General features: G+C 37.2%; 1 protein-coding gene across 3 annotated transcripts in view; it reads right to left on the reverse strand.

Annotated features, from left to right (window-relative positions):
• Positions 1 to 23,846, reverse strand: part of LOC150084657 (serine/threonine-protein kinase VRK1-like) — a 266,463-nt gene that overhangs the window by 21,704 nt on the left and 220,913 nt on the right. For 2 of the 3 annotated variants that reach the window (XM_090375389.1, XM_090375390.1), the window contains one exon: positions 2,557 to 2,956. The exons of the other annotated variant lie outside the window; for it this stretch is intronic. In XM_090375389.1, the coding sequence (XP_090231515.1) occupies positions 2,557 to 2,956 (400 nt within the window). The remainder of the gene's footprint in view (positions 1 to 2,556; positions 2,957 to 23,846) is intronic. 3 annotated transcript variants of the gene reach the window in all.

The following is a 23,846-nucleotide window of genomic DNA, read 5'->3' on the forward strand; positions in this document are numbered from 1 at the left end:
CATTTGATGAACATGTTAATGTGACAGCAAATACTATGAATAACTATTCTGTCACAGCAATGAAATCTAATATAAATTTCATTGTGGCCATCTAGATTACAGTTTTCAGTGTTGCAATGATCAATGCTAAAAATTTTCACACTTTTCTACTTTTGATACAGTGCCATATACAGGATGGCACATAAGTTGGTCTTGTTGGAAAATGCTTCATATAAATTTGAAGAAAATTTTCATGGTGCTTGCCAGCTTTTGCATATGTTGATACAATGGCTGACAGTTAAGCAGATGTGCATTGGGTGCGATTTTTGCAACAGTTATGATGGAATTCTGTATGTCTACAATGGAATATGAGGAGAGATTTTGGGTGGTTTTCCCATCCCCTCAAATGACAGTTTCAATTATCATCCAAAAACTTGGGGGGGGGGGGAGAAATTACTGAAACTCCGATGAGTCCCTTTAGTTAATGAGTTAATCTACAAGGCTTTCAGCATACTTCTCTCCTACTGTGCCTGGGCAGAACTGCAGACACATACACTATGACCATACTCAGTGCATTTTTTTTTTAGCACGTCCTTATGTTTATCCACCAAGTAACACCATCAATATCAACTCCACGCTGATGAACTTAGTTTTAGTCCACCTACCTTTATTACATAAAATGCTATACAATTCTATAATGATAGAGTAAAATAGACTTCAATTAAATGAACTCCTCAACTATAGCAGTTATACTTGAACATTCTCCCCTGTGGAGTGAGTTGAAAGTGCAACACCGGATCTGATTTCATTCAGCGGTGCACCAAGTTTTTTAAATACAGTAAGTTCTCGACATACGTAAGAGATATGTTCCAGAACTTCTTATGTAAGTTGAGTTTTACATAACTCGGGAATGACTAATAAAATATTGCTGCTATATCCTCAGAAGAATGAAGAAAAATAATTATATATTTTTAATTAGTTCAATTAAAAACTTTATCTGGGACAGCGGCGAAGTAGCCAGAGTGGCACATAAGAAAAGCAAACATAAAAGGAAGAAAAAAACGCATGTTAGTACTGTAAAAACTGGTATGTATTTTGTAGCCCTGGTTATTATTATAGTTGACCTTCATTGGTGCGGACTGCTTCTCGTATTCTGTCTTTCTCCTTTATGATTGTATTCACCGTTGCAACTGACAAATCTGAATCCTGTGCGATACTTGTTAATGTTTGGCCATTTTCATACATCCTTATTATTTTAATTTTCTGATCCAACTCAATTGCTTTCCCTTTCTTGGTACCATGATAACAGTCAAAATTAAATTTTCTGAAAAGAACTTCACAGGGTTAAGGCAAAAACTCACTATTATCACCCCATGTGAGCTTGCCATTTACTAAAAGCACATTTCTAGAGGTCACTACCATCAAACAATAAAAACAATTTGCACTTTCCAGGTTATTGGGCTTTTCTGTTAGTGCAATTAATTATAAACAGGTAGTAAACTCAATCTTATTGTATTTGTGATAATACCGATAACTGTAATTCTGTGAGTTTTTACATTATGGTGAAATGTAACTTACCATATCGAAAAATGTTCAGCAAAACTTACCATGCACTACTTGTACGATGCTTCCCTTTATTTTTTACGAATTCGATTTTAAATCGAATAGTTTCCATTTATTTTTTACAATGTCGCATATAGTTTTGTCACCAACATTATAATGGTTCATTAGAGATTTAACAGATGCACCGCTTTCAAACTTTTGAATAATGTGAAGTTTTTGTTTAGTTGAATACACAACTCTTGCGTTTGCCCATAATTTTCGTGATTTCTAAACAAAAAAATAAATAAATTCCGACATCCATGGCATGCATAACAAAACAATCGACGCGACACACTAAAACAAACTAAACATTTGGTCCCTCTCTTTTTTTTTGAGGGGTGGGTGTGAAGACAGCAGGGGTTGCAAGATAATAGGTACACTAATCTCCCAATGACGTCTTATAACGCCATTTATTTATGACCTGCAAAACATCTGTTTATACCTATTCTAGTTATCACTTGAATTTTTTGATTTCTGGTTATTTTTTTAAATTTGGAATCTTGAAGTCTCCCGGTTAATCCGATCCCGGTAAATCGATAGTCTGCTGTATATCAATCAACTACCAATCATCCATAACCTTAATATACTGTATGCTTGTTTTTTTTTTTTTTTTTTTTTTTTTATGTGCTTCTCATGGTTTATAGAAATTAAAAAGCCTGTTTTGGGTGAAGAAAAAATCCAGCTTTAATATATTAATGAGATAATCAAACCCCCCACCATGTAATGGTGTTGCACAGCCTTGGGAGTGGGATATATTTCATTGGTTGAATGCAAATCTTTTATACCCCTGCAATGAACCTTTAGAGACAAATTATTCCCTTAAATTCCTTAAAATTCCTATTCAATACCACCCATTACTATAAATCACTAGGCCATTTTCTTACGTGTAAAGTTGTGCATTTTTAATGTATTTTACTAATGTAGTTACAACTTATTTTTAATAATGACAACTACTATCTGCATAATATAACTTACTTTTAGATTTTGAAGACTGTGGCTTTCTAGATAAAGAACAAGATGCCTGATGCATGGATTTTGTTCTCCCTTTCACATTTTCTTTTACAATGTTTTTTTCATTAGACACTTTGGTCTTTGTTAATTCTTGTTGTTGTTGCTGCCGTTGCTGCTGTTGTAATTCAAGTCTCCTTTGCATAACTTTCAACATGGCAGGAGTAGGATTGTCTAATGAACTATCATGTTGCTCACTAATAGAGTCCTTAGGTTTAGCCGATAGCAGTCCAGGTGCTGCAGATGCAACTCTCCTCACTTTAAGACGTGGTGATGCTGTTCCAGCATCAGCTGAAGGCATTTTTTGCAACACTTTTTTACCTTTTATATGACGTGCACTAGTTTTGCAGATAAGCCTTTTCAAATTCTAATAATAATAAAAAAAAAAAGATATATATACATACATTGTATATCATAATACAGGACATTCATTTTAAAAGTAAACCACATTATTTGTATTAAGTACAATGCTCCCAAATAACCATAGTTGGTGTAACTGAGTGAGAGCGAAATAACAGGGTGTTATGTAACTGGAAGAGTAACAGTTTTGCATTCCAAGGGTACAATCTGTGACTTAAATCACACAGTGCATTAAGAATCTGCAGATAAAGGAACCAATAGGTGACAGTGAAATCAACTAATTAAATTAAAAACAGTGAATTCTAAATGGGAAGCCTTCAAGGAATTAATCTTGGAAGCTACCAGGCATCTACCAACTAAGAAATACTGTTCAAGATATAACTTAAATGGATGTCAGATGAACTAATGAGACTCGTGGTAAAGAAGAAAAATTAGGTTTTTTTTTTTTTTTTTTTGGAGCATTAGCAACTAAGGCCATATTGCTCCGGGGATATGCGGTGGTCATTCCCTGACCTTTCCTCATCCCCTGTATTTGGTGGTCATGGGCTCAAACCCCGGTCTAATCAAGAAGCGTGTGCTACGCACTGCTGCTCCTGCCCACCTGGCTACGGAGGCGCCAAGAAAAATGAATGGGATGCATATAACTCATCAGGTGGCACAGAAGACTATGGCAGATATAAGCTAGTCTGTAATCAAGTCACAAAGGAGGTTAGGCAAGCAAAGGCCGATTGCGAGAAATCCTTGGCAAAAGATGCAAAGAAAACAACAAAGACAACTTTACTTACGTACACTCTAGAGGGAAGGCGATGAATCAGATTGGTCAACTTAATGTTGGTGGTTCAACTGTCGATGAACTTGCTCAGATAGCTGACAAACTGAATGATTATTTTGCATCTACATTCACACATGAGGAATTCTGTAAGGAAGGGAAGGACAAAAGTTTACTAAACTCTAACAGAGAGCTAAATGATTTTGTAATAACTAAGATCAAAGTGGAGGAGAAATTGTAGAAGTTAAACATAAAAAAGGCACCTGGGGTGGATGGAATCAATCCAGTTATATTGAAGGAGGCAGTGAGGGAAGTAAGCAAACCCTTAGCCATAATTATGAGAGCATCCTTAGATTCAGGGGTGGTCCCCATGGACTGGAGATGTGAAAATGTATCCAAAATTCACAAAGGGGGTTCAAAGGGTGACACAAATAATTATAGACCTGTTAGCTTAACTTCTATTCCGGGGGAAATAATGGAGTCAATAGTTAAAGAAGTGTTGCATGATCATCTAGACAAGGCTGCAGTAATAGTTCAGACACAGCATGGGTTTGTTAAGGGGTAGTTGTTTGACCAATTTGATTGGACACTACAATATGGTCACAAAGGAACTGAATGCAAAAAATAATTTTGATATTATATTCTTGGATTTCAGGAAAGCTTTTGATAATGTTGCACATGAAACACTGCTGTTTCTCAAGTACTGCTGTACTTAAGGGGCATAGATTCAAGTTGTGGAAAGACAGTTGTAGAAAAGTTATGGGGAAGTTTGCCTTTAGCCAGCGGGTAGTTGATTGCCGGAACAGACTTCCATCTGTTGTTGCGGAACTTGATAGCTTAAATAAATTTAAGGCTGAACTAGGCAAACATTTGGAGTGACTGGATGGGTGAAATAGAAAGTTTTTTTTTTTTTTTTTTTTTGGCTGATGCTATATAAGCTTGCTTTCTTGCATCATATGCCTCAACTAATGCTAATTAGCATTAGTAGAGGCATATGATGCAAGCAAGCAAGCTTATACAGCATCAGCCAAAAAAAAAAAAAAAACCCATTTCATACAACCATCCACTCAAAAAGTTTGTCCAGTTCTTCCTTGAATTATTTAAGCTATCAACTTTCCCAACGACAGATAGAAGTTTGTTCCAGCAATCAACCATCTGCTGGCTAAAGGCAAATTTCCAAACATCTATTCTATAATTGTCTTTCCTCCATTTGAATTTATGCCCCCTCAGGTTTGTAATCTGAGCAAGAAGAAGAATCTCATCAGCATTGAGCCTGCTTAACCCAATCAAAACCTTATACAATTCAATCAAATCACCTCAAAGATGCCTAGTCTCCAGACATTGAAATTTGTAGAATTTAAGCCTTTCTTTGTAAGAGCACCCCTTCCATCCCCACCACTAATTTTATTGCTATTCTCTGTACTCGTTCTAGCAACTCTACATCCTTCCTAAAATGAGGATTCCACACCTGTATGCAGTACTTAAGGCGTAGCCTGCCCATTGCCTTATACAAAGGAATAATCACCTCCCTATTAATACTAGCAAAATCCTTGTCTATCATTGACAAGACCAGATGATCAGCTAGGGCAGCCTGTCTGCACTGCTCAGAAAACTTAATATCTGACTGCACAATTACCCCAGTCTTTTTCATTCTCTACCACCCAGTTGGAATATTACTGTGGAATTACTACTACCCATATACAGTACTTTGCATTTGTGAATGTTAAACTTCAGTTGCCACTTCTCAGCCCATCTGCCGAATTTTTCTAGATCCTGTTGCAACAGCATACTGTCATTAACAACCCTGCCAACCTTTGCATCATCTGCAAACTTGGACATTAGACCTGATATACCTTCATCAATATCGTTAAATATACAAAACAACAATGGGCCCAACATTGAACCCTTGAACCCTGGGGAACTCAACTAATAACATTAGTCCACGAAGATACCAATCCAAACAAAATATGAGGAAAAGATTGCTTTTAAAAGTAATTACTGATATGAAAAATGTATTTTGGTGTCACTCATAGCCATATCATCAATAAACAAAGTTTTTATACCAAAAACCAAAAGTTTTATGGGTGAAATATAAAAATTTGTAGATTATTTGTAATTGTAAAAGAGTAATTAACGACCAGCAGCAAGTAGTGTTCCTTCAGAACAACTTGGATAGGTTTCAGGAATGATAAGATAACTGCACACTATAATTTAATGCAATAAAATGACAGGTTTTATAGTTGGGAAATAACTCCAAAATAATTTATACACTTAGAGGTAGGGCTTACAATACCGAGATTCCAGGATCCCAAATACTGGTTTTTCGGTACTAATTTAAAAATAATTGTTTATGATTTATTCACATAAAGGTGAATAAATAATAAGAAATCATTAATATTACAGAATGTGCAACAAAGGGATTCTTATACACAATACAAATGCAACAGAAACATGAAAACGTCATGAAACTAAGACAAATTCTTACAAATATATTTCTCTTAGTAAGTATAATGTGTGTGGAAGTAAAGAACTTAAGGAATAACGCAAACATCATCACGGAAATATTTCCATTAGTGGGAGTAGGCCTGGTAGGCACTTAAGGAATATGGTAAACAATGGCATGGCAGGTGTGGAAGGGTTAAAATTAAAAGCTTCTGAACGATAGTATAATCCCACTATTACACCGCTACTTGAGGATGCGATACTTAGTGCATTTTGGGAAAGGGCATCGGTATGGAGCAGTTCAAATGTATTGTCAATCGTTGTGTGAGAAAAACAGAATGTTTTTCCCACACAACGATTCTCTCAATGAAAAACATTCTGCTTTTCCCACCAAAGGAAGAAGAGTGAGTTAGATAGGCGGTGAGTTAGATATCTGCCTATCTGATTGGGTCAGATAGGCGGAGATACGTAAATGAAAAAGAAATAAATAAGGTTCTTGTGACAAAAGAGTGGGTTGTGGTTGTTGTTCGGAGGGATTGCAGACTTGCAGTGGTAGTTCTGGGAGTGTCCCGCTATATCGTGAAGAGTTCTGCTGGGCACATTCCTGTGCTAGAAGTTAATCTGGAAGCTGAGTAACAAGCCAGTCAGATAGTGCCCTGGCTTCTACTAATGCTGTGATAATTTCCTTCAGTATTAACAGAGAACTGTTCCCGAAATAAGACTACTGGAAGAGCTATACTGCAGAATTCAACTAAGGAGAAAGACTTCATCGCACTCCGTGGAAGGAATCCCACTGTGAAAGAGAAGGAAGGATCCTCTGAACTGTGTTATATTGAAAAAGGGTGCTTAGATAAAATTGTAATTATTTTAAAGTAAGGATGAAGTTGAAAAAATTACGAGAAATTTAAAGAAATGTTTAATATTGAGTTGGTTTACTGGTTGAAGTTGTAACGAAAATTGATATTGCTAAATTAAGAGATATATATATATATATATGGAATTGTTAGTATTAAGTTAGCTTATGGATTGCTCTTGTGAAGAGAACTGATACTCCTGATTAAGAGAAATATTAGGAAGTTATTAAGATTGAATTAATTTAGTGTTTGCAGCTGTAGAGAAAGAGAGTTGATATTTTGTTAATTGAGAGAAAATTTATGGAAATGATAGCATGTATTAAAAGATTAAATGAGAAAAATGAATATATTAGATGTAAATGAATACCAATTATGTATATACTTGTAAGTAGTTTTGTATGATAAATGACTTTTGTTTTATATTTGTGTCATTGCTCATGGGAAAATCCCTCAGTTCCTGCAAATTTTGATTTTTTAACGCAGTCAGGTAACTTGTGGGGAGTTGGTTTACAAAAGTCATAACAATGGCCACTGGTGGCAATACAGCAACTTCTCGACTTACGTAAGGGCTGTGTTCTACAGAACTCTGTGTAAGTTGGAATTTCCCTAAATGCTTATGCAGCACTCGCAAATTTGACTGAAGCAAAAAAGAAATGTTCGACAAACATGCAAATAGAATTATTTATTCAATTTTCATAACTACTTCTTGCTTTTGCTTGAATGGCCATTGGACTCAGGGGCACTCACTTCTGAATCTGATTTTCCATCCATATTATTAATAGCTTTTCCATCTTCTATATAGCACCTGAATGCTGCTTTGTGACAATTGTTGATCTTATATGCATTGATCCTTTAACATGTTCTTTTATACGTACACTGTCACTGTCCCTTAAAAGAGTTTGTTTGTTTGTTTATTATTTGGTTTTTAGGAGCATTAGCAACCAAGGCCATATTGTTCCAGGAATATGCGGTGGTCATTCCCTGACCTTTCCACATTCTCCGTATCTGGTTTGAACGGGCTTGAACCCCAGTCTGATCAAGACGTGTGTGCTACGCACTGCTGCTCCTGCCCACCTGGCTACGGAGGTGCACCTTAAAATAGCATTCACTGTTGAAGCAGCAAAATCTAAAAAAAAAAAGTAAATTGCAGCCATTATCAACACACTGCAGGATGGAAGCCTCCTCAACAACTCATGCTGAGGGAAATGGACCATAATCTGCCACGCTGGTCCAGTGCGGGTTGGCAGATCGACCGTATTTAGCAGTCAGGGGCTTGAACCCTGGTCTACTCAAAGAGCGTGTGCCGCTGCACTCCCGCAAGACCTAATTCCGTGCAATAGATGACAAACTTTTTCCTGCTTCTTACTTAATCATCTTCATTTCTAAATCAATTTTGTTTCGTTTCCTAGCACTGCCAGCACTTTCACTTTCCGTTGGTCCCTTTCACTTCAACATTATAATAAGTAAATAGGAATGAAGAGAAGATTCTGAAAATTTGTTTTTTATATGATTGAAGATTTCAGTGAAGGGGAACTCGTTTCACCAAATATCATAGCGTAAAAACCCACAGAATTCCAGTTATCAGTATTATCGCAAATGCAATAAGATCGAGTTTACTACTTGTTTATAATAGATTGCACAAACAGAAAAGCCCAATAAACCTTACAAAGCGCAAATTGTTTTTATTGTTTTATGGTAGTGACTTCCAGAAATGTGTTTAAGAAAAATATCACAAAGGCATTCAAAATTGATTTTTATAATGGAACATATGATAACAATGAAAGTATAGTGCAATTTCCATTACAAAAATGACCTTTAAGAGAGATGGCAGTGACCTCCAGAATGTGTTTTAGAACAAAAAGCTTAGTTATATAACAAAAATTTCAACTTCTGAAGGCTTGGAACGAATTACCAAAAAAAAAAAAAAAAAACAAAACAAAAAAAAAAAAAAAAACAATGTGTTATTGGGTTCACATTACGATATTTGATATTTTCACGATACCTCCATTTATTCCTACAGGATGTAAAATCTTACATAAAGTCGAATTTCCGCAAGTCGAGTATTACATAAGCTGGGGAGTGGCTGTACTAAGGTACAGGGAAATAAATATTAATAAATAACCCCCACATATTAGATTTCGTTTCCTCACCAAGCTTAAACGTCAATCCCTTTTTTTCGACATTAAGAAGTAATAGTATGTCTAAAAGTACTGTTTTATTGGACTAAATTCAAAAATAGCAAAAGCTTAAATTTCCAGTACTCACCTTTGGTCGATCTGCAATTGTTATGGTTTGAATAATAAGAAATTGGCTAACTTTAAGGTGATTGGTTTTTTAACAAAAATTAAGGGGATGAATAAGTGGTAATTACGATGGAAACGGGATTAAAATATGCGCAAGGCAGTAGAAGTGCACTAACTCCGTCCTTGGTTGTCGCGAAGTTGATTAAAGTTGAAATTCTAAATAGCGAATAAGCCAATAGTCATAACGGTGGACTTTCGTTAAAACATCTTCAGTTGGCAAGTTAAGTGAAAGGGAATGCGTATTGTATTTAAGAAGAATTTTGTAATCCCGTGATGCACTTTGCCGCGTGCGGGAATCTCAAATTGGTGAGATTCCAAACTGGAGAAAGATTGAAGGGGAGTTTCGCATTTAAAATGTTTAGATCGGAGTGGTGACGGAACCAATCTATAATGACGGTTTCGTATTGCAAGATTTTGTAATTGTTTTTTAATTTTAATATGGTGATAGCTGAATCAACTAGAGGGGGGAGGGTATGGTTGTTGGAGCGCACGTGTACAGTAAGTTCAGCGCTGGATTGTCCTGTTCTGAAGCTATTGTAGTGATAATAAGCTCTTGTATTAGAAGATGACTGGGTTGAACTGAATTTGGTTGTAATACTGCCAATGTAACAGGCGTTACAATTTTGTTGACATTTCATTAAGTAAATAATATTATTCATTTCGCTTGTTGGATATTTATGTGTTTCTTTATATTTATTGAAAAGCGATCCAAGTTTATTGTAGGTAGAAAAAATAAGTGTAATGTCCGTGCAAATATTCACCTAAATTGCCCTGCAAGATTACTATGGTAAGGGAGAATGAGACGTGTTTTGTTATTTGTAATGTGTTTTATAGGGTTATTAATATTATTTTTTACAATGGAAATAGTGTGTTGAATTAAGTGTTGTGGGTAGTTTCTGGCTATGAATTTTTTTGTGAGGTACTGTATTTAATGGCATTGTGGATTTGGTTATAGAGAACAGACTTTTTTATGTTAAGAGGGTGGTGTGATGTAAAGTGTAGGTATTTCCCTGTATGCCTATGTTTTCTAAAAAATCTTAGTTCCTAGTTTAGTACCTGTTTTATATATGGTGGGATTGAGGAAGTTAATTTGTTTATTAGTTTCTATTTCGAGTGTGTATTTTAGTCTGTCGGGAATTGAATTAAATTTTTTGAAAAGGTTATCAATTATAGTTTTATTTCCTATTATGAGTATATCATCGGCATATCGCATGTATAGCTTTATCTCGTAAGGATAAGGTTGTAGGATCTGATTTTCAACTGTAGCTAAGTAAATTTCAGATAGGGGGGCAGAAATGCCTAAACCCATTGGTAAACCGAATGTTTGTTGAAAGATCTGATTATGAAATCTAAAATGTCTGGCATCTAATAGAAAAGAGGTGAGTTCTAAAATATTGTTTATAGAAAGGGGGGTTACGGTTGATAAGAGTATTGTCGGTGGTTAAGTATTCACGTAGGGCTTGTAGGGTAAAAGGTATATGTACATTGGTGTATAGTGATACAACATCGAAGGATGCTAAAATGTCATTGTCAATGATTATGGTAGTATTAATTTTCTCAAAAGCTTGTTTGGTGTTACTGATTTTAAATTTAGAAAATCTGGTAAGGGGGGATATGATTTTAACTAGAAAGGAAGATAAGTTTGTGAAGGCAGATTTACTGAAAGAGATTATTGATCTTAGAGGGTGGCCTGGTTTATGTAGTTTGGTGATTCCAGACATATGGGGGAGGATATTATTTCATATGCCAATCTGCTGTAAGGTATGTAGAGAAATTTCTTTGTTAGCCCTAAGTTTCCTAAGGATAATGTCAAGCTTATTTTTTAGTTTAGATATATTATAAGAATTATTGATTATATAAGTGTCTTGATCTGCGAGGATTTGTTCCATTTTTTCTATGTAAGTAGCTTTATCTAAAATTACTATTGTATCTCCTTTGTCTGCTTTTTGGATAATAATGTCAGAGGTATTACTTAATTTATGTATATTGTTGAGCTGTTGTTTGGTTACATTGGATTGAAGGGGGAGTTTTGAATTAATTACGGAGTTAGTTTGATATAAAATACGTCATTTGTCCGGATGATGTTCAAGTTTTGTTTGAATTTCTATGATGAATTCTTTTACGGGATATTGGTGGCTTTTTATAGCAAAATTGAAACCATGTTCTAAACCTGAGAGTTCAGTAGGAGTGAAAGTTTTGGAAGAAATGTTAACGGTGGAAATTTGTGGAGCAGTTTTTGTTTTTTGGGTTCTTTGGGTAAGTACGATCCATTTCTTAGAATGTCTTTGTTCAACTTCCTTGAGGGCTGCATTAATATGTATACTGTTAAGGTTTGTGAATTCGATCCAAATGTTAGGATGCATGTCTCTCTTAAGTTTAAATTTTAAATAATGTATTTGATGTAAGAGCTGATATTTCTTGTTAAACCTTTATCGTAGTTCCTCTTGTATAATGGCGATGGAAGTTTGATGTGTGATGTGCGGGTATTTTTTATAAATTTTATTTGGGAATATACGGGGAAATTTCGGAATCACGTTGTGATTTAGGCATTCTGTAGAAACGAAATATGTAATTTGTTGATAAAATGTTTGATAAGTATTTTTGAAAATTGTGTCTTACTATCTGGCAAGTTCAAAGGCATCGGGATGAAAATTAAATAGGCGGTGCAGATTAGGTGTATTTATAATCGTTAAGGGTATCTAATAATTTGACACTTAGAAGTTATAGTATGTCTTAAAGTACTGTTTTATTGGACTAAATTCAAAAATAGCAAAAGCTTAAATTCCCAGTACTCACCTTGATCGATCTGCAATTGTTATGGTTTGAATAATAAGAGATTGGCTAACTTTAAGGTGATTGGTTTATTAAAAAAAATTAAGGGGATGAATAAGTGGTAATTACGATGGAAACGGGATTAAAATATGCGCAAGGAAGTAGAAGTGCACCACAACCAAATTCAGTTCAACCCAGTCATCTAATACAAGAGCTTATTATCACTACAATAGCTTCAGAACAGGACAATCCAGCACTGAACTTACTTTACATGTATGCTCCAACAACCATATCCCCCCTAGTTGATTCAGCTATCACCATATTAAAATTAAAAAACAATTACAAAATCTTGCAATATGAAGCCAACATTATAGAATGGTTCCGTCACCACTGTGATCTAAACATTTTAAATGCGAAACTCATGGCAAATGAAGTTTAACATTGACAAATGTAAAGTACTACACATGGGAAACAGCAACCCCAGAGCAACGTATCAACTCTGTGGTACTACACTGACAGTGGTAGAGAATGAAAGGGACTTGGGGGTGGTTGTGCAGGCAGATATGAAGTTCTCTGAGCAGTGCAGATGGGCTGCAAGAGTAGCTCATGGAGTATTGTCAATGGGATACAGGAATTTTTCCAGCAGGGATAAGGAGGTGATTATTCCCTTGTATAAGGCAATGGTCAGGCCACACCTAGAGTACTGTATACAGGTCTGGAGGCCTCATTTCAAGAAGGATGTAGAGCTGCTGGAACGAGTACAGAGAAGGGCAACAAGATTAGTGAATGGAACAAAGGGGTGCTCTTACGAAGAAAGGCTTAAGTTTTGCAAATTACAGTGTCTGGAGACTAGGCACCAGTGAGGTGATCTGATAGAGGTGTATAAAGCCTTGAATGGTTTGAGCATGCTCAATGCTGATGGGATTCTTCCTCTAGCTCAGAATAATCACCTGAGAGGGCATAAATTCAAATTGAGGAAAGACAGATGTAGGATAGACGTGCGGAAATTTGCCTTTAGCCAGCGGGTGGTTGATTGGTGGAACAGACCTCCATCCCTTGTAGTGGAAGTTGATAGCCTAAATAAGTTTAAGGCTCAGTTGGACAGGTATTTTGAACGAACAGAGGGGTGAAGTGGATTTTTTTTTGGCTGATGCTGCATAAGCTTGCTTTCTTGCATCAAATGCCTCTACTAATGCTAATGCTAACTCCTCTTCAATCTTTCTCCGGTTTGAAATCTCACCAATTTGAGATTCCTGCAAGCGGCAAAGTTGCATCACGGGATTACAAAATTTTTCTTAAATACAGTACGCATTCCCTTTCACTTAACTTGCCAACCGAAGACATTTTAACAAAAGTCCAACGTTACAACTATTGGCTTATTCACTATTTAGAATTTCAACTTTAATTAACTTCACGAAAACCAAGGACGGAGTTAGTGCACTTCTACTTCCTTGCACATATTTTAATCCCGTTTCCATCGTAATTACCACTTATTCATGGCCTTAATTTTTTTAAATAAACCAATCACCTTAAAGTTAGCCAATTTCTTATTATTCAAACCATAACAATTGCAGATCGATCAAAGGTGAGTACTGGAAATTTAAGCTTTTGCTATTTTTGAATTTAGTCCCTTTCTTCCGTTAATATGGATATAGTGCCATAAAAAGCCAAAAAGAAAATAAGATTTTTTTGAAGATGAGGGAATAAGGGGTGGGGAAAGGTAAACTGCAACTCGTCTACGGCTATATCAGTTGTTTGTTGTTTTTTTGGTTTTTAGGAGCATTAGCAACTAAGGCCATATTGCTCCGGGAAATGCGGTGGTCATTTCCTGACCTTTCCTCATCCTCCATATTTGGTGGTGACGGGCTCGAACCCCTGTCTAATCAAGAAGCGTGTGCTACGTACTACTGCTCCTTCCCACCTGGCTACGGAGGCGCCGCTATATCAGTATAATAGCACCAACCAGCACAGATTCCAAAAGAACGTTTTCTGCCGCTAATTAAATATGTACCAAAATTAGACCCAGTTTAAACGATAACACTATTGATTGCTTTTGTTTCTTAAGAGCTCACTTTATTCGGACAGGTAGGGTGGATGATTAAACATAACTAAATTTACGGTTATTCTAAAAACAAAAAAAAATATATATTTTTTTTGTTTTTAGAATAACTGTATTTTTAATAATTTTTTGTTAGAATATTTATAATTGTAATAAAAGTTTGATTTAAAACATGAATTCAAGTAATTACTTATTTTTTGGAATACTGGTATCGTGAGCCCTACTTGGAGGTACTAAATTAAATGGAGAACGCAGCTAGGTGATTTTGGCGTTAACCTGCAAATGGACAGTTGTAAGCTGAATATCACATAACCATCCATTTATCTGTTGTAGTAACTTTCCCCCAATGCCACAATGCTGTAATTTATACAACAGTCATTCATGTAGAATGGTATCAAAAGCTTTACTGAAAGGAAATTAATATGTGATTTCCAATTTTTCTTTGCATCCAATTTCTTTGTGATGATCTAATAATAACTAATCAGACTGGTCAGACTGACTTCCTTCAATAAATCCATGCTGTGCTTGTTTTGTCTCCATTCCTATAAAGATGATCTTGCATTACTTCTTTAACTACCGATTCCATTATTTTCTCTGATACAGTGGTCAAACTTACAGGTCTGTAGTTACTCACTTCACCCTTTGAACCACCCTTGTGAACTTCAGATAAATCTGCACATCTCCAATCTGCAGATGTGCAAATGTATTAACAATACACAAAGGGGGTTCAAAAGGTGACACAAGTAACTACAGACCTGTTAGTTTAACTCGTGTCCTGGGAAAATAATGGAATCACTGGTTAAAGAAGCATTGCAGGATTATCTAGACAAGACTGCAGTAATAGTTAAGACACAGCATGGGTTTTTTAAAGGGAGGTCTTGTCTGACCAATTTGAATGGGTACTATGATGTGGTCACAAAGGAACTGAATGCCAAAAATAATTTTGATATCATATACTTGGATTTCAGGAAAGCTTTTGAAATGTTGCACATGGAAGGCTGCTCTACAAATTGGAGAGGTAGGTATGGCATTAAGGGTAAGTTGCTACAATGGATAAAGGGATGGTTGAGTGGGAGACGACAGAGAGTGGTAATCAATGGACACTGCTCTTCGTGGACAAATGTTATTAGTGGAGTTCCCCAGGGTACGGTGCTGGGCCCATTGTTGTTTTGTGTATTGATCAAGGTATATGAGGATTAATGTCCAAGTTTGCAGATAATACAAAGGTTGGAAGGGTTGTTAACGACAGTAAAGACAGTATGCTACTCAACTGGATCTAGATAAGTTGGGAAAATGGGCTGAGAAGTGGTAACTGAATTTAACATTGACAAATGCAAAGTACTGCATATGGGTAGCAATAACCAAAGAGAAACGTACCATCTGTGCGGTACTACACTCAGGGAAGTGAAAAAGACCTAGGGGTAATTGTGCAGTCAAATATGAAGTTCGCTGAGCAGTGCAGATGGGCTGCCAGGGGAGGTCATGGAGTGTTGTCCATGATATATAGGAATTTTGCTAGAAGGAACAGGGAGGTGATTATCCCGTTATACAAGGCAATGGTCAGGCCACACCTAGAATACCATGTACAGGTCTGCAGGCCTCATTTTAGGAAGCATGTAGAGGTGCTAGAATGAGTACAAGAAGGGCAACAAGATTGGTGAGGGGAACAAAGGGGTGCTCTTACTAAGATGTTGTTATTTGGTTTTTAGGAGCATTAGCAACTAAGGCCATATTGCTCCGGGATATGCAGTGGTCATTCCCTGACCTTTCTGCATCCTCCATATTTGGTGGTGGCGGCTCTTACTAAGAAAGGCTTAATTTCTGCAAATTGCAGCGCCTGGAGAGTAGGCACCTGCGAGGTGATTTGATTGAGGTGTATAAGGCCTTGAATGGGTTGAGCAAGCCGAATGCTGATGGCATTGAAAGTGTATTGCCATTTAATTCGACTTACTTGTGTGTGTGGAAGAATCCCCTGGGATTCTTCCTCTTGTTCAGACTAAGAATCCCAGGGGGCACAGTTTGAAATTGAGGAAAGATAGTTGTAGAATAGATGTGTGGAAATTTGCCTTTAGCCAGTAGGTAGTTGATTGGTGGAACAAGCTTCCATCTTTTGTTGTGGAAGCTAATAGCCTAAATAAATTTAAGGCTGAGCTGGACAGGCATTTCGAACGAATGGAGGAGTGAAATGGGAGGTTTTTTTTTTTGGCTGATGCTGCATAAGCTTGCTTTCTTGCATTGCATGCCTCTACTAATGCTAATCCTTTCTGCACACATTATAAACCATATTTAAACTGTGCATCCCCTATATCAGAGTGATACAATGTTTCTGATCTCGTGTCAGCATTCATTTACTTAACCAATACTTTGAGTTTATCAAATTTATCATACTCCTAAGATCAGTGCACAAATAAGTATATATATGCCTGTTTGTACTTTTAGTAACTGCATCCCATGTGGGCCCCTTCCCCAGGCCTTTTAATCTTTCTGTGTTTTGCAGACTACTGCTTATTCCAAGAGAAGATATACACCTCTGCATCTGGCTGTCATCAAACTATGTCTGTGTATACTCCTCCCACAAACTAGCACTTTTCCAAACCCACTTAACTTTGCTGCAATATTATCAGCAAACATTCTTGAAACCCTTCAATTGAACTATATCCTATCTCTATAAAAATAATCCCAGCTGTTAACAAAAACAGGCCATGCTATGAAAAATTCTTCACGAGCCTTACAAAATATCACCAGAGCCAAATTTATTGACAGCCTTCTATTTACTGCCATCATGAACACGCAGCTATCAATACTGAAAAAATTCCAGAAATTTTAAAATTCGTACCTGGCCCTTCAAAAAAGGCTCTTTATGCTTCCCTGTGCTTGATGCTCTCTTAGTCCCTGCTTCCAATGAAGCATGGAGGGAGGGGAGGGGGGCTAGGAAAGAATCAAACATGAGGATCCTAAACATCTAGGATCCTCATGTTTGATGGTTTACTGGTGGACTTAGACTCAAGAAATTTCTTTAGCAATGCCTCTTACATCGTAATTAGGACAAACAACTACACATCTTGTAGTGACTGCTTTTTTGACTGCAATATCCACCTAGCGGCAACTGATAAAACACCTAGTAGTTCATGCTGAGATTGATCTAATTCATGATGCAGTTATTAAAAAAAAAAAAAAAAAGTACAAATAGATATTTTTAGTATTAAATTGTTTCTATCTTGTAACTGGTGATAGATTTCTTGGGAAATGAGGCATTCGCTTTATCCATGAAATCACAACAATGGTTTGTTTCCTGTAGGTAAGAGGTTCCAAACAACCAGGTACAAAAAGAGTGAGCTACCGGTATGGGGCTGTGAATGACACCACCTGCAATTTCCCTCATGGGAGAGTAAACTTTTTAAATGTTAGGCAGGCATTGAAAGTGTATTGCCATTTAATTCGACTTACTTGTGTGTGAGGATGGATTTTCAGTGATGACTGCAATGAAAAATAAATACAGAACTTCGATGAACGTTGAATCAGATCTTCGACTGAAATTGACACAAATCAATCCAGATATCTATTCTCTAGTAAAAGTGAAACAGATTCGAAATAGAAACAAAAAAAATTCCAAGTAAAGAGGAAAATGTTTAAACCACGTTATGTGAAAAAACAAAAACCTCATTTATAAATTGTATTTTCTTAATTAATAAATATGTTTTTCTGTTTTTAGTAGAATAGCTTGGTTTTGCTTACCTAATTATTTATATGACTTTTCAAAACAGACATGTACTCATTAATTAACACACCGGTACATCATAAGATACCAATGTGGTTGACCGGTATGCAGGCTCATAAAGGTTGGGAACCTCTGCTGTAGGTGATACCGAATACTAATCTCTTCACCAAGTAGAGACTGGAGATTGGCATTCAATGTCAATTCAAGTGAAATGAATCTAGCTTCACTAAGTAAAGCCAGGTTCATCTCACTTGACTTGACACTGCATGTTACTTTTTCAGGACCTCCCCCCCCACCAAATGTTATTGTTATTGGAGGTTTTAAGATGCAATGGCAGCTAAAAGCCATTATGTACCAAACAATGGTAGAAAATAATAGGTGCTATTAAACTCAAATATGTGCATTATGTAGGATTCAGCGTCAAATTCTATAATAGCATCATATCTTTTTTAGGAAAGTGAAAACTGCATTGATCAGCTCTGTCGTCTAAAATTCATTTAAAAGTGATTTCAACTACAACCTTGATAAGAATGTGGTTTGCCATACTCTAATATAGAGAGGACAACCAACTATGATATGCTGAATTGTGAGTTGTGTATGACAGCTTGGGCAGAATGGTGGATCTGAGGCAGAAAGAAGTTAAAAATGAGTACAGTGTGTATGACTCGCAAATGTGACTTCTTTTTCAGACAACTGACACACTTTACACTTGGCATGGTTAGCACTCTCATTCCCAGTTATGCCAACATGGCTAAGGAAGAACCAAAAAAGTTTTACTACTTTCATATTCTTGGCTATATCAGTCAGCAAGTTTTGAATATGATCTAATTGGTAGTTGTGATGTTTCCTTGGTTGCTGTAAAGTGAGAATGGCACTGGGAGAATATGACAATGAGTAAACTGGTGCAATCTTACAGATTCAAAGGTCATTATGGGGGATGGAAGAACAATGGCAGCACTGATATCAGTCTGTTTTGGAGTCATCTGTGTATATTTGAGTATTAGATTCATATTCTGCAATTAGTGATTTATGAAGCTGTTTTATATTCTGTTGAGAAAGAGTAGTTCTTCCCCATTCTTGAAGGAACAGTTCACAACCTGGAGGACAGAAAGCCCATGGAGGAGCAGTGGAACTAGTGATGAACTGCCAATTGTCAAGTAATGAGCAAAGATGTATGCCAGCTGGCTGATACTGATGTATAAATGGCATACAAGCTCTCCCAATCTGGAATAAATAGATACCACCAAGATGGATGCATGGGTTGACTTTTGATTTTGATGTCATAATTTAGCAGTAAAATTAGTTGAAGAGAGAGAGAGAGAGAGAGAGAGAGAGAGAGAGAGAGAGAGAGAGAGAGAGAGAGAGAGAGAGAGAGAGCGCAGAGGGTTGTGAGCTTCAGCGTAAAGACTTTGGACAAGGGATGTGCAGTAGGCTCCAAGAGCAATGCATAGGCCACAGTGATGAATAGGGTCTAACCACCTTGAGATGGTTAGACCTTATTCATCACTGTGGCCTATGCATTGCTTAGACCCTATCTAACCAGGATCTTACTACAGAATGATATAAGTGAAGATTATGATGGTCAGCATCCCACGATAGAGCTGATAAGTCAGCAGTAATGCAATTAAGAGTAGGAGATCTGCAGGCTTACTTAACAAGTACAGGTCAATGTTAAAAAAAAAGTTGCAAGTGAGGATTAAATTTGACAGTGTCTGCATTTCTGCCCAGAAACAACAGAAGGGAGTATATGGTGAGAGCCTTGTCAATCAATTCGGCCCTGGCGAAATTGTGCAAGGCTCATGAGTAGAATTTTTCTCATGCATGGTCTGAGCTTGTTCACAGGAGAGACTGTCTTCTACAGGATGGCTTGAACTTAAATAGAAAGGATAGAAGAATATTTGCTGATGCTATCAAGGTAGCATTAGGTGGATTGGAAAACTGCTAGCTTAGGGGGGGGGATACACAGAATAATAATAGCTGAAGACAGAAGTGAAAGTGATTCTTGCACTGCTTCTATTTGAATGAGCAGCAGCCTTGAAAGCAAGGCACTAGGGATTTCAAAGACTGTGGGGAGTCATCATGGAAAAAGTATATACATGGGATGTGTTAGGGTAACTAAACGTAAGAATAGGTGCATGTATACTTGCATGTACACCAATGCTAGAAGCTAGTTAGTTAGTTAGTTATTTGGTTTTTAGGAGCATTAGCAACTAAGGCCATATTGCTCCGGGATATGCAGTGGTCATTCCCTGACCTTTCCACACCCTCCGTATTTGGTGGTGACGGGCTCGAACCCCGGTCTAATCAAGAAGCATGTGCTATGCACTGCTGCTCCTTCCCACCTCGCTATGGAGGCGGCATGCTAGAAGCACAGTTAATAAATTTTATGAATATGAAGTGCTGGTTATGACATCAAGCGCAGACACTGTTGGGATATCAGAGACAGTGTCACACAGATATAAGGAATGAATAAAGGGAGCACAATGTGTACAGAAATGACATACAAGATAGGAAGGGAAGAGGGGTTATACTGTTAGTTAAGAAACACATAAAATCTAAGGCAGTGCATCCAGTTCTCATGGTGGCCAGTGCAATGTTGAATCAGTTTGGTGTGACATAAGAACCGGAAAAGCAAAAATGAGAGGAGTGTGTTATAGGCTTAATGGCTCTGATGAATACAACAAAAAACAACTGTACAGAGAAATAGAGTGGGCCTGTAAATCAGAATGTCTTATAATCAAAGATTTTAACTTTCTAGATACTGATCGAAACTTGTCGGCTGGTGTCTCACACACTAGTAAGACTTTTGTGGATTTATTGGATTACTGTTTTCTACAGCAGCAGCATGTTTGAGAGGCAGCTAGAGGAAGTAATACTCTTGATTTGATTATCAGCAGTGATTATTCATGTATTAAGAATCTGCAGATAGAGCAACCACTAGGTGGCAGTGGTTGCTTTTCTTAAAGATGTAACCACCATCAGGGGTAAAGGAAAGGGTTTTTGTTTTTGTAAAGGTGGCTACAGTGGTCTCAACTGATGATGTTACCAACAGCAAATCCTAAATGGGAAGTATTCAATGAATTAATCTTGGAAGCTACTAGAATTTTCATACCAACTAAGAAATACTGTTTAAAGTTTAGGCCTAAATGGATGTCAGACGAACTAATGAGACTTGTGGCAGAGAAGAAAAATTCAAGGGATGCATATAAATAATTAGGCAAAGAATGCAAAGAAAAAAAAAAAAAAAAACAGTAAAGACTTCTTTACTTTGAAAACTCTAGAAGGAAGAGATGAACCAGGTTAGTCCACTTGATATTGATTGTTCTACTGTTGACGCTCCTACTCAGGAAGCTGACAAACTGAATGAGTATTTTGCATCTACATTCACATATGAGGAATTCTCTAGGGAAGCAGAGGCTAGAAGTTTACCAATCCCTAACAGGGAACTAAATAATTTTGTAATAACTCATAGGAAAGTGGAAGAGAAATTATTGACGTTAACCGTAAGAAAAGTATCTGGGGTGGATGCGATCTATCCGATTATATTAAGGGAGGCAGCAAAAGAAGTAAGCAAATCCTCAGCCATAATTATGAGACCATCCTTGTATTCAGGGATGGGTCCCCACAGACTGGAGATGTGTGAATGTATCCCCAAATCACAAAGGGGGATCAAAGAGTGACACGAGTAATTACAGACCTGTTAGTTTAACTTCTGTTCTGGGGAAAATAATGGTCACTGGTTAAAGAAGAAATGCAGGTTCATCTAAACAAGACTGGAGTTATAGTTCAGACACAGCATGTGTTTGTTAAGGGAAAAATCTGAATAATTTGATTGGCTACAACGATGTGGTCACAAAGGAACTGGATGGAAAAAATAATTTTATTGCCATATACATGGATTTCAGGAAAGCTTTTGATACTGTTGCTTATAAAAGACTGCTTTACAAATTGGAGCAGTATGGCATAAGAGCAAATGTTTCCTGCTATGTATAAAGGGATGGTTAAGTGGGAGAAGACAGAGCGATAATCAATAGGCACTTATATTCGTTGACTAATGTTATTAGTGGAATCCCCCTGCGTTTGGTATTGGGTCCATTGTTTTCTATATTTATCAATGATACTGATGTAGGTATATCAGGCTTAATGTCCAAGTTTGCAGATGATACAAAGGTTGGCAGGGTTGTTAATGATAGTAATGACAGTTTGCTACAGCAACAGGATCTAGAAAAGTTAGGCAGATGGCCCGAGAGGAGTTCGACTGAAGTTTAACATTGACAAATGCAAAGTACTGCATATGGGTAGCAGTAACACCAGAGTAATGTACCAACTCTGTGGTACTACACTCAAGGTAGTGGAGAATGAAAAAGACCTAGGGGTAATTGTGTAGTCAGAGATGAAGTTCTCTGAACAGTGCAGACAGGCTGCCAGGACAGCTCATGGGGCTTTGTCACTTTCTATAAGGCAATGGTCAGGCTACACCTTGAGTACTGCATAGCCTCATTTTAGGAAGCCTGCCAACAAAGGGGTGCTCTTACCATGAAAGAGCTTCAGTTCTGCAAATTGCAGTGTCTGGAGACTAGGTGCCTGTGAGGTGATCTCATTGAGGTGTTTATGGCTTTGAATAGATTGAGCAAGCTCAATGCTGATGGGATTCTTCCTCATGCTCAGATTATACACTTAGTAGGGAATAAATTCAAATTGAGGAAAGACTGTTACAGAATAGACATGCAGAAATTTGCCTTTAGTCGGCGAGTAGTTGATTACTGGAACACACTCCCATCTGTTGTTGTGGAAGTTGATAGCTTAAAAAAATTCAAGGAAAAACTGGACAAACTTTTTAAATGGGGAGTGGTTTTTTTTTTTTGGGCTGATGCTGTATAAGCTTGCTTTCTTGCATCATATTGGCACAAGTTTTAGTCCTTCTCTACATAGCCACCATGCAGATTTATACATTTTTCCCATCGATGGATGAACCTATGGATACTGTTTTTGTAGAAGTGGTGAGGTTGGTCTTTGAACCGTGACTCTGTTGCAGAAATGAGTGTCTCGTCATCAGGGAAGTGGGTCCCCCCCCCGAAGAAATGATTTGAGGAAAGGAAACAAGAAGAAGTCCGATGGTCCAAGATTGGGTGAGTAGGCTGGATGGGGCAGTATTTCTTATCCACAAATGGCCACTTGTGTTGTTGCAATTTCAGAAGTGTGAACTGGGGCATTATCTTGAAGCATTCTCACACCTTTGGACAGCATACCACACCTACATGTTTTGATTTTCTCCCGTAATTTTGTGAGTAAGTTGGCATAATAGGCACCTGTAATTGTTCTACCTTTCGGTAGGAATCAGTCATTATTACACCTTTCTCATCCCAAAACACTGCCAGCAAGACCTTTCCTGTTGACACTTGGACCCTTGCCTTCTTGGGGGGGGGGGAGAAACCATGATGTCGCCATTCCATGGACTTCTTTTTACTTTCAGGGTCGAAATGGTTTATCCAACTTTCATCTTGAGTGATTAGATGAGAGAAAAAGTCTTCCTCATTTTTTTGGCATGAAGCTAACAACTCGTGATTTCTGTTGTCGATCAGTCTTCTGGAAACCAGTCCACAATCTGGGAATCCATTTTGCATTCAATTTCTGTAAATGGAGTTGGTCTTGAAGGACTGTTTCAACAGAGCCCATACTAATCTTCACCTCCTGGGATGTCGCCATTCCATGGACTTCTTTTTACTTTCAGGGTCGAAATGGTTTATCCAACTTTCATCTTGAGTGATTAGATGAGAGAAAAAGTCTTCCTCATTTTTTTGGCACGAAGCTAACAATTCGTGATTTCTGTTGTCGATCAGTCTTCTGGAAACCAGTCCACAATCTGGGAATCCATTTTGCATTCAATTTCTGTAAATGGAGTTGGTCTTGAAGGACTGTTTCAACAGAGCCCATACTAATCTTCACCTCCTGGGATGTCGCCATTCCATGGACTTCTTTT

This window comes from Mastigoproctus giganteus, chromosome 6 (genome assembly GCF_048544385.1).
Source record: "Mastigoproctus giganteus isolate SK-2022 chromosome 6, ASM4854438v1, whole genome shotgun sequence".
In the NCBI taxonomy this organism is placed as follows: domain Eukaryota; kingdom Metazoa; phylum Arthropoda; class Arachnida; order Uropygi; family Thelyphonidae; genus Mastigoproctus; species Mastigoproctus giganteus.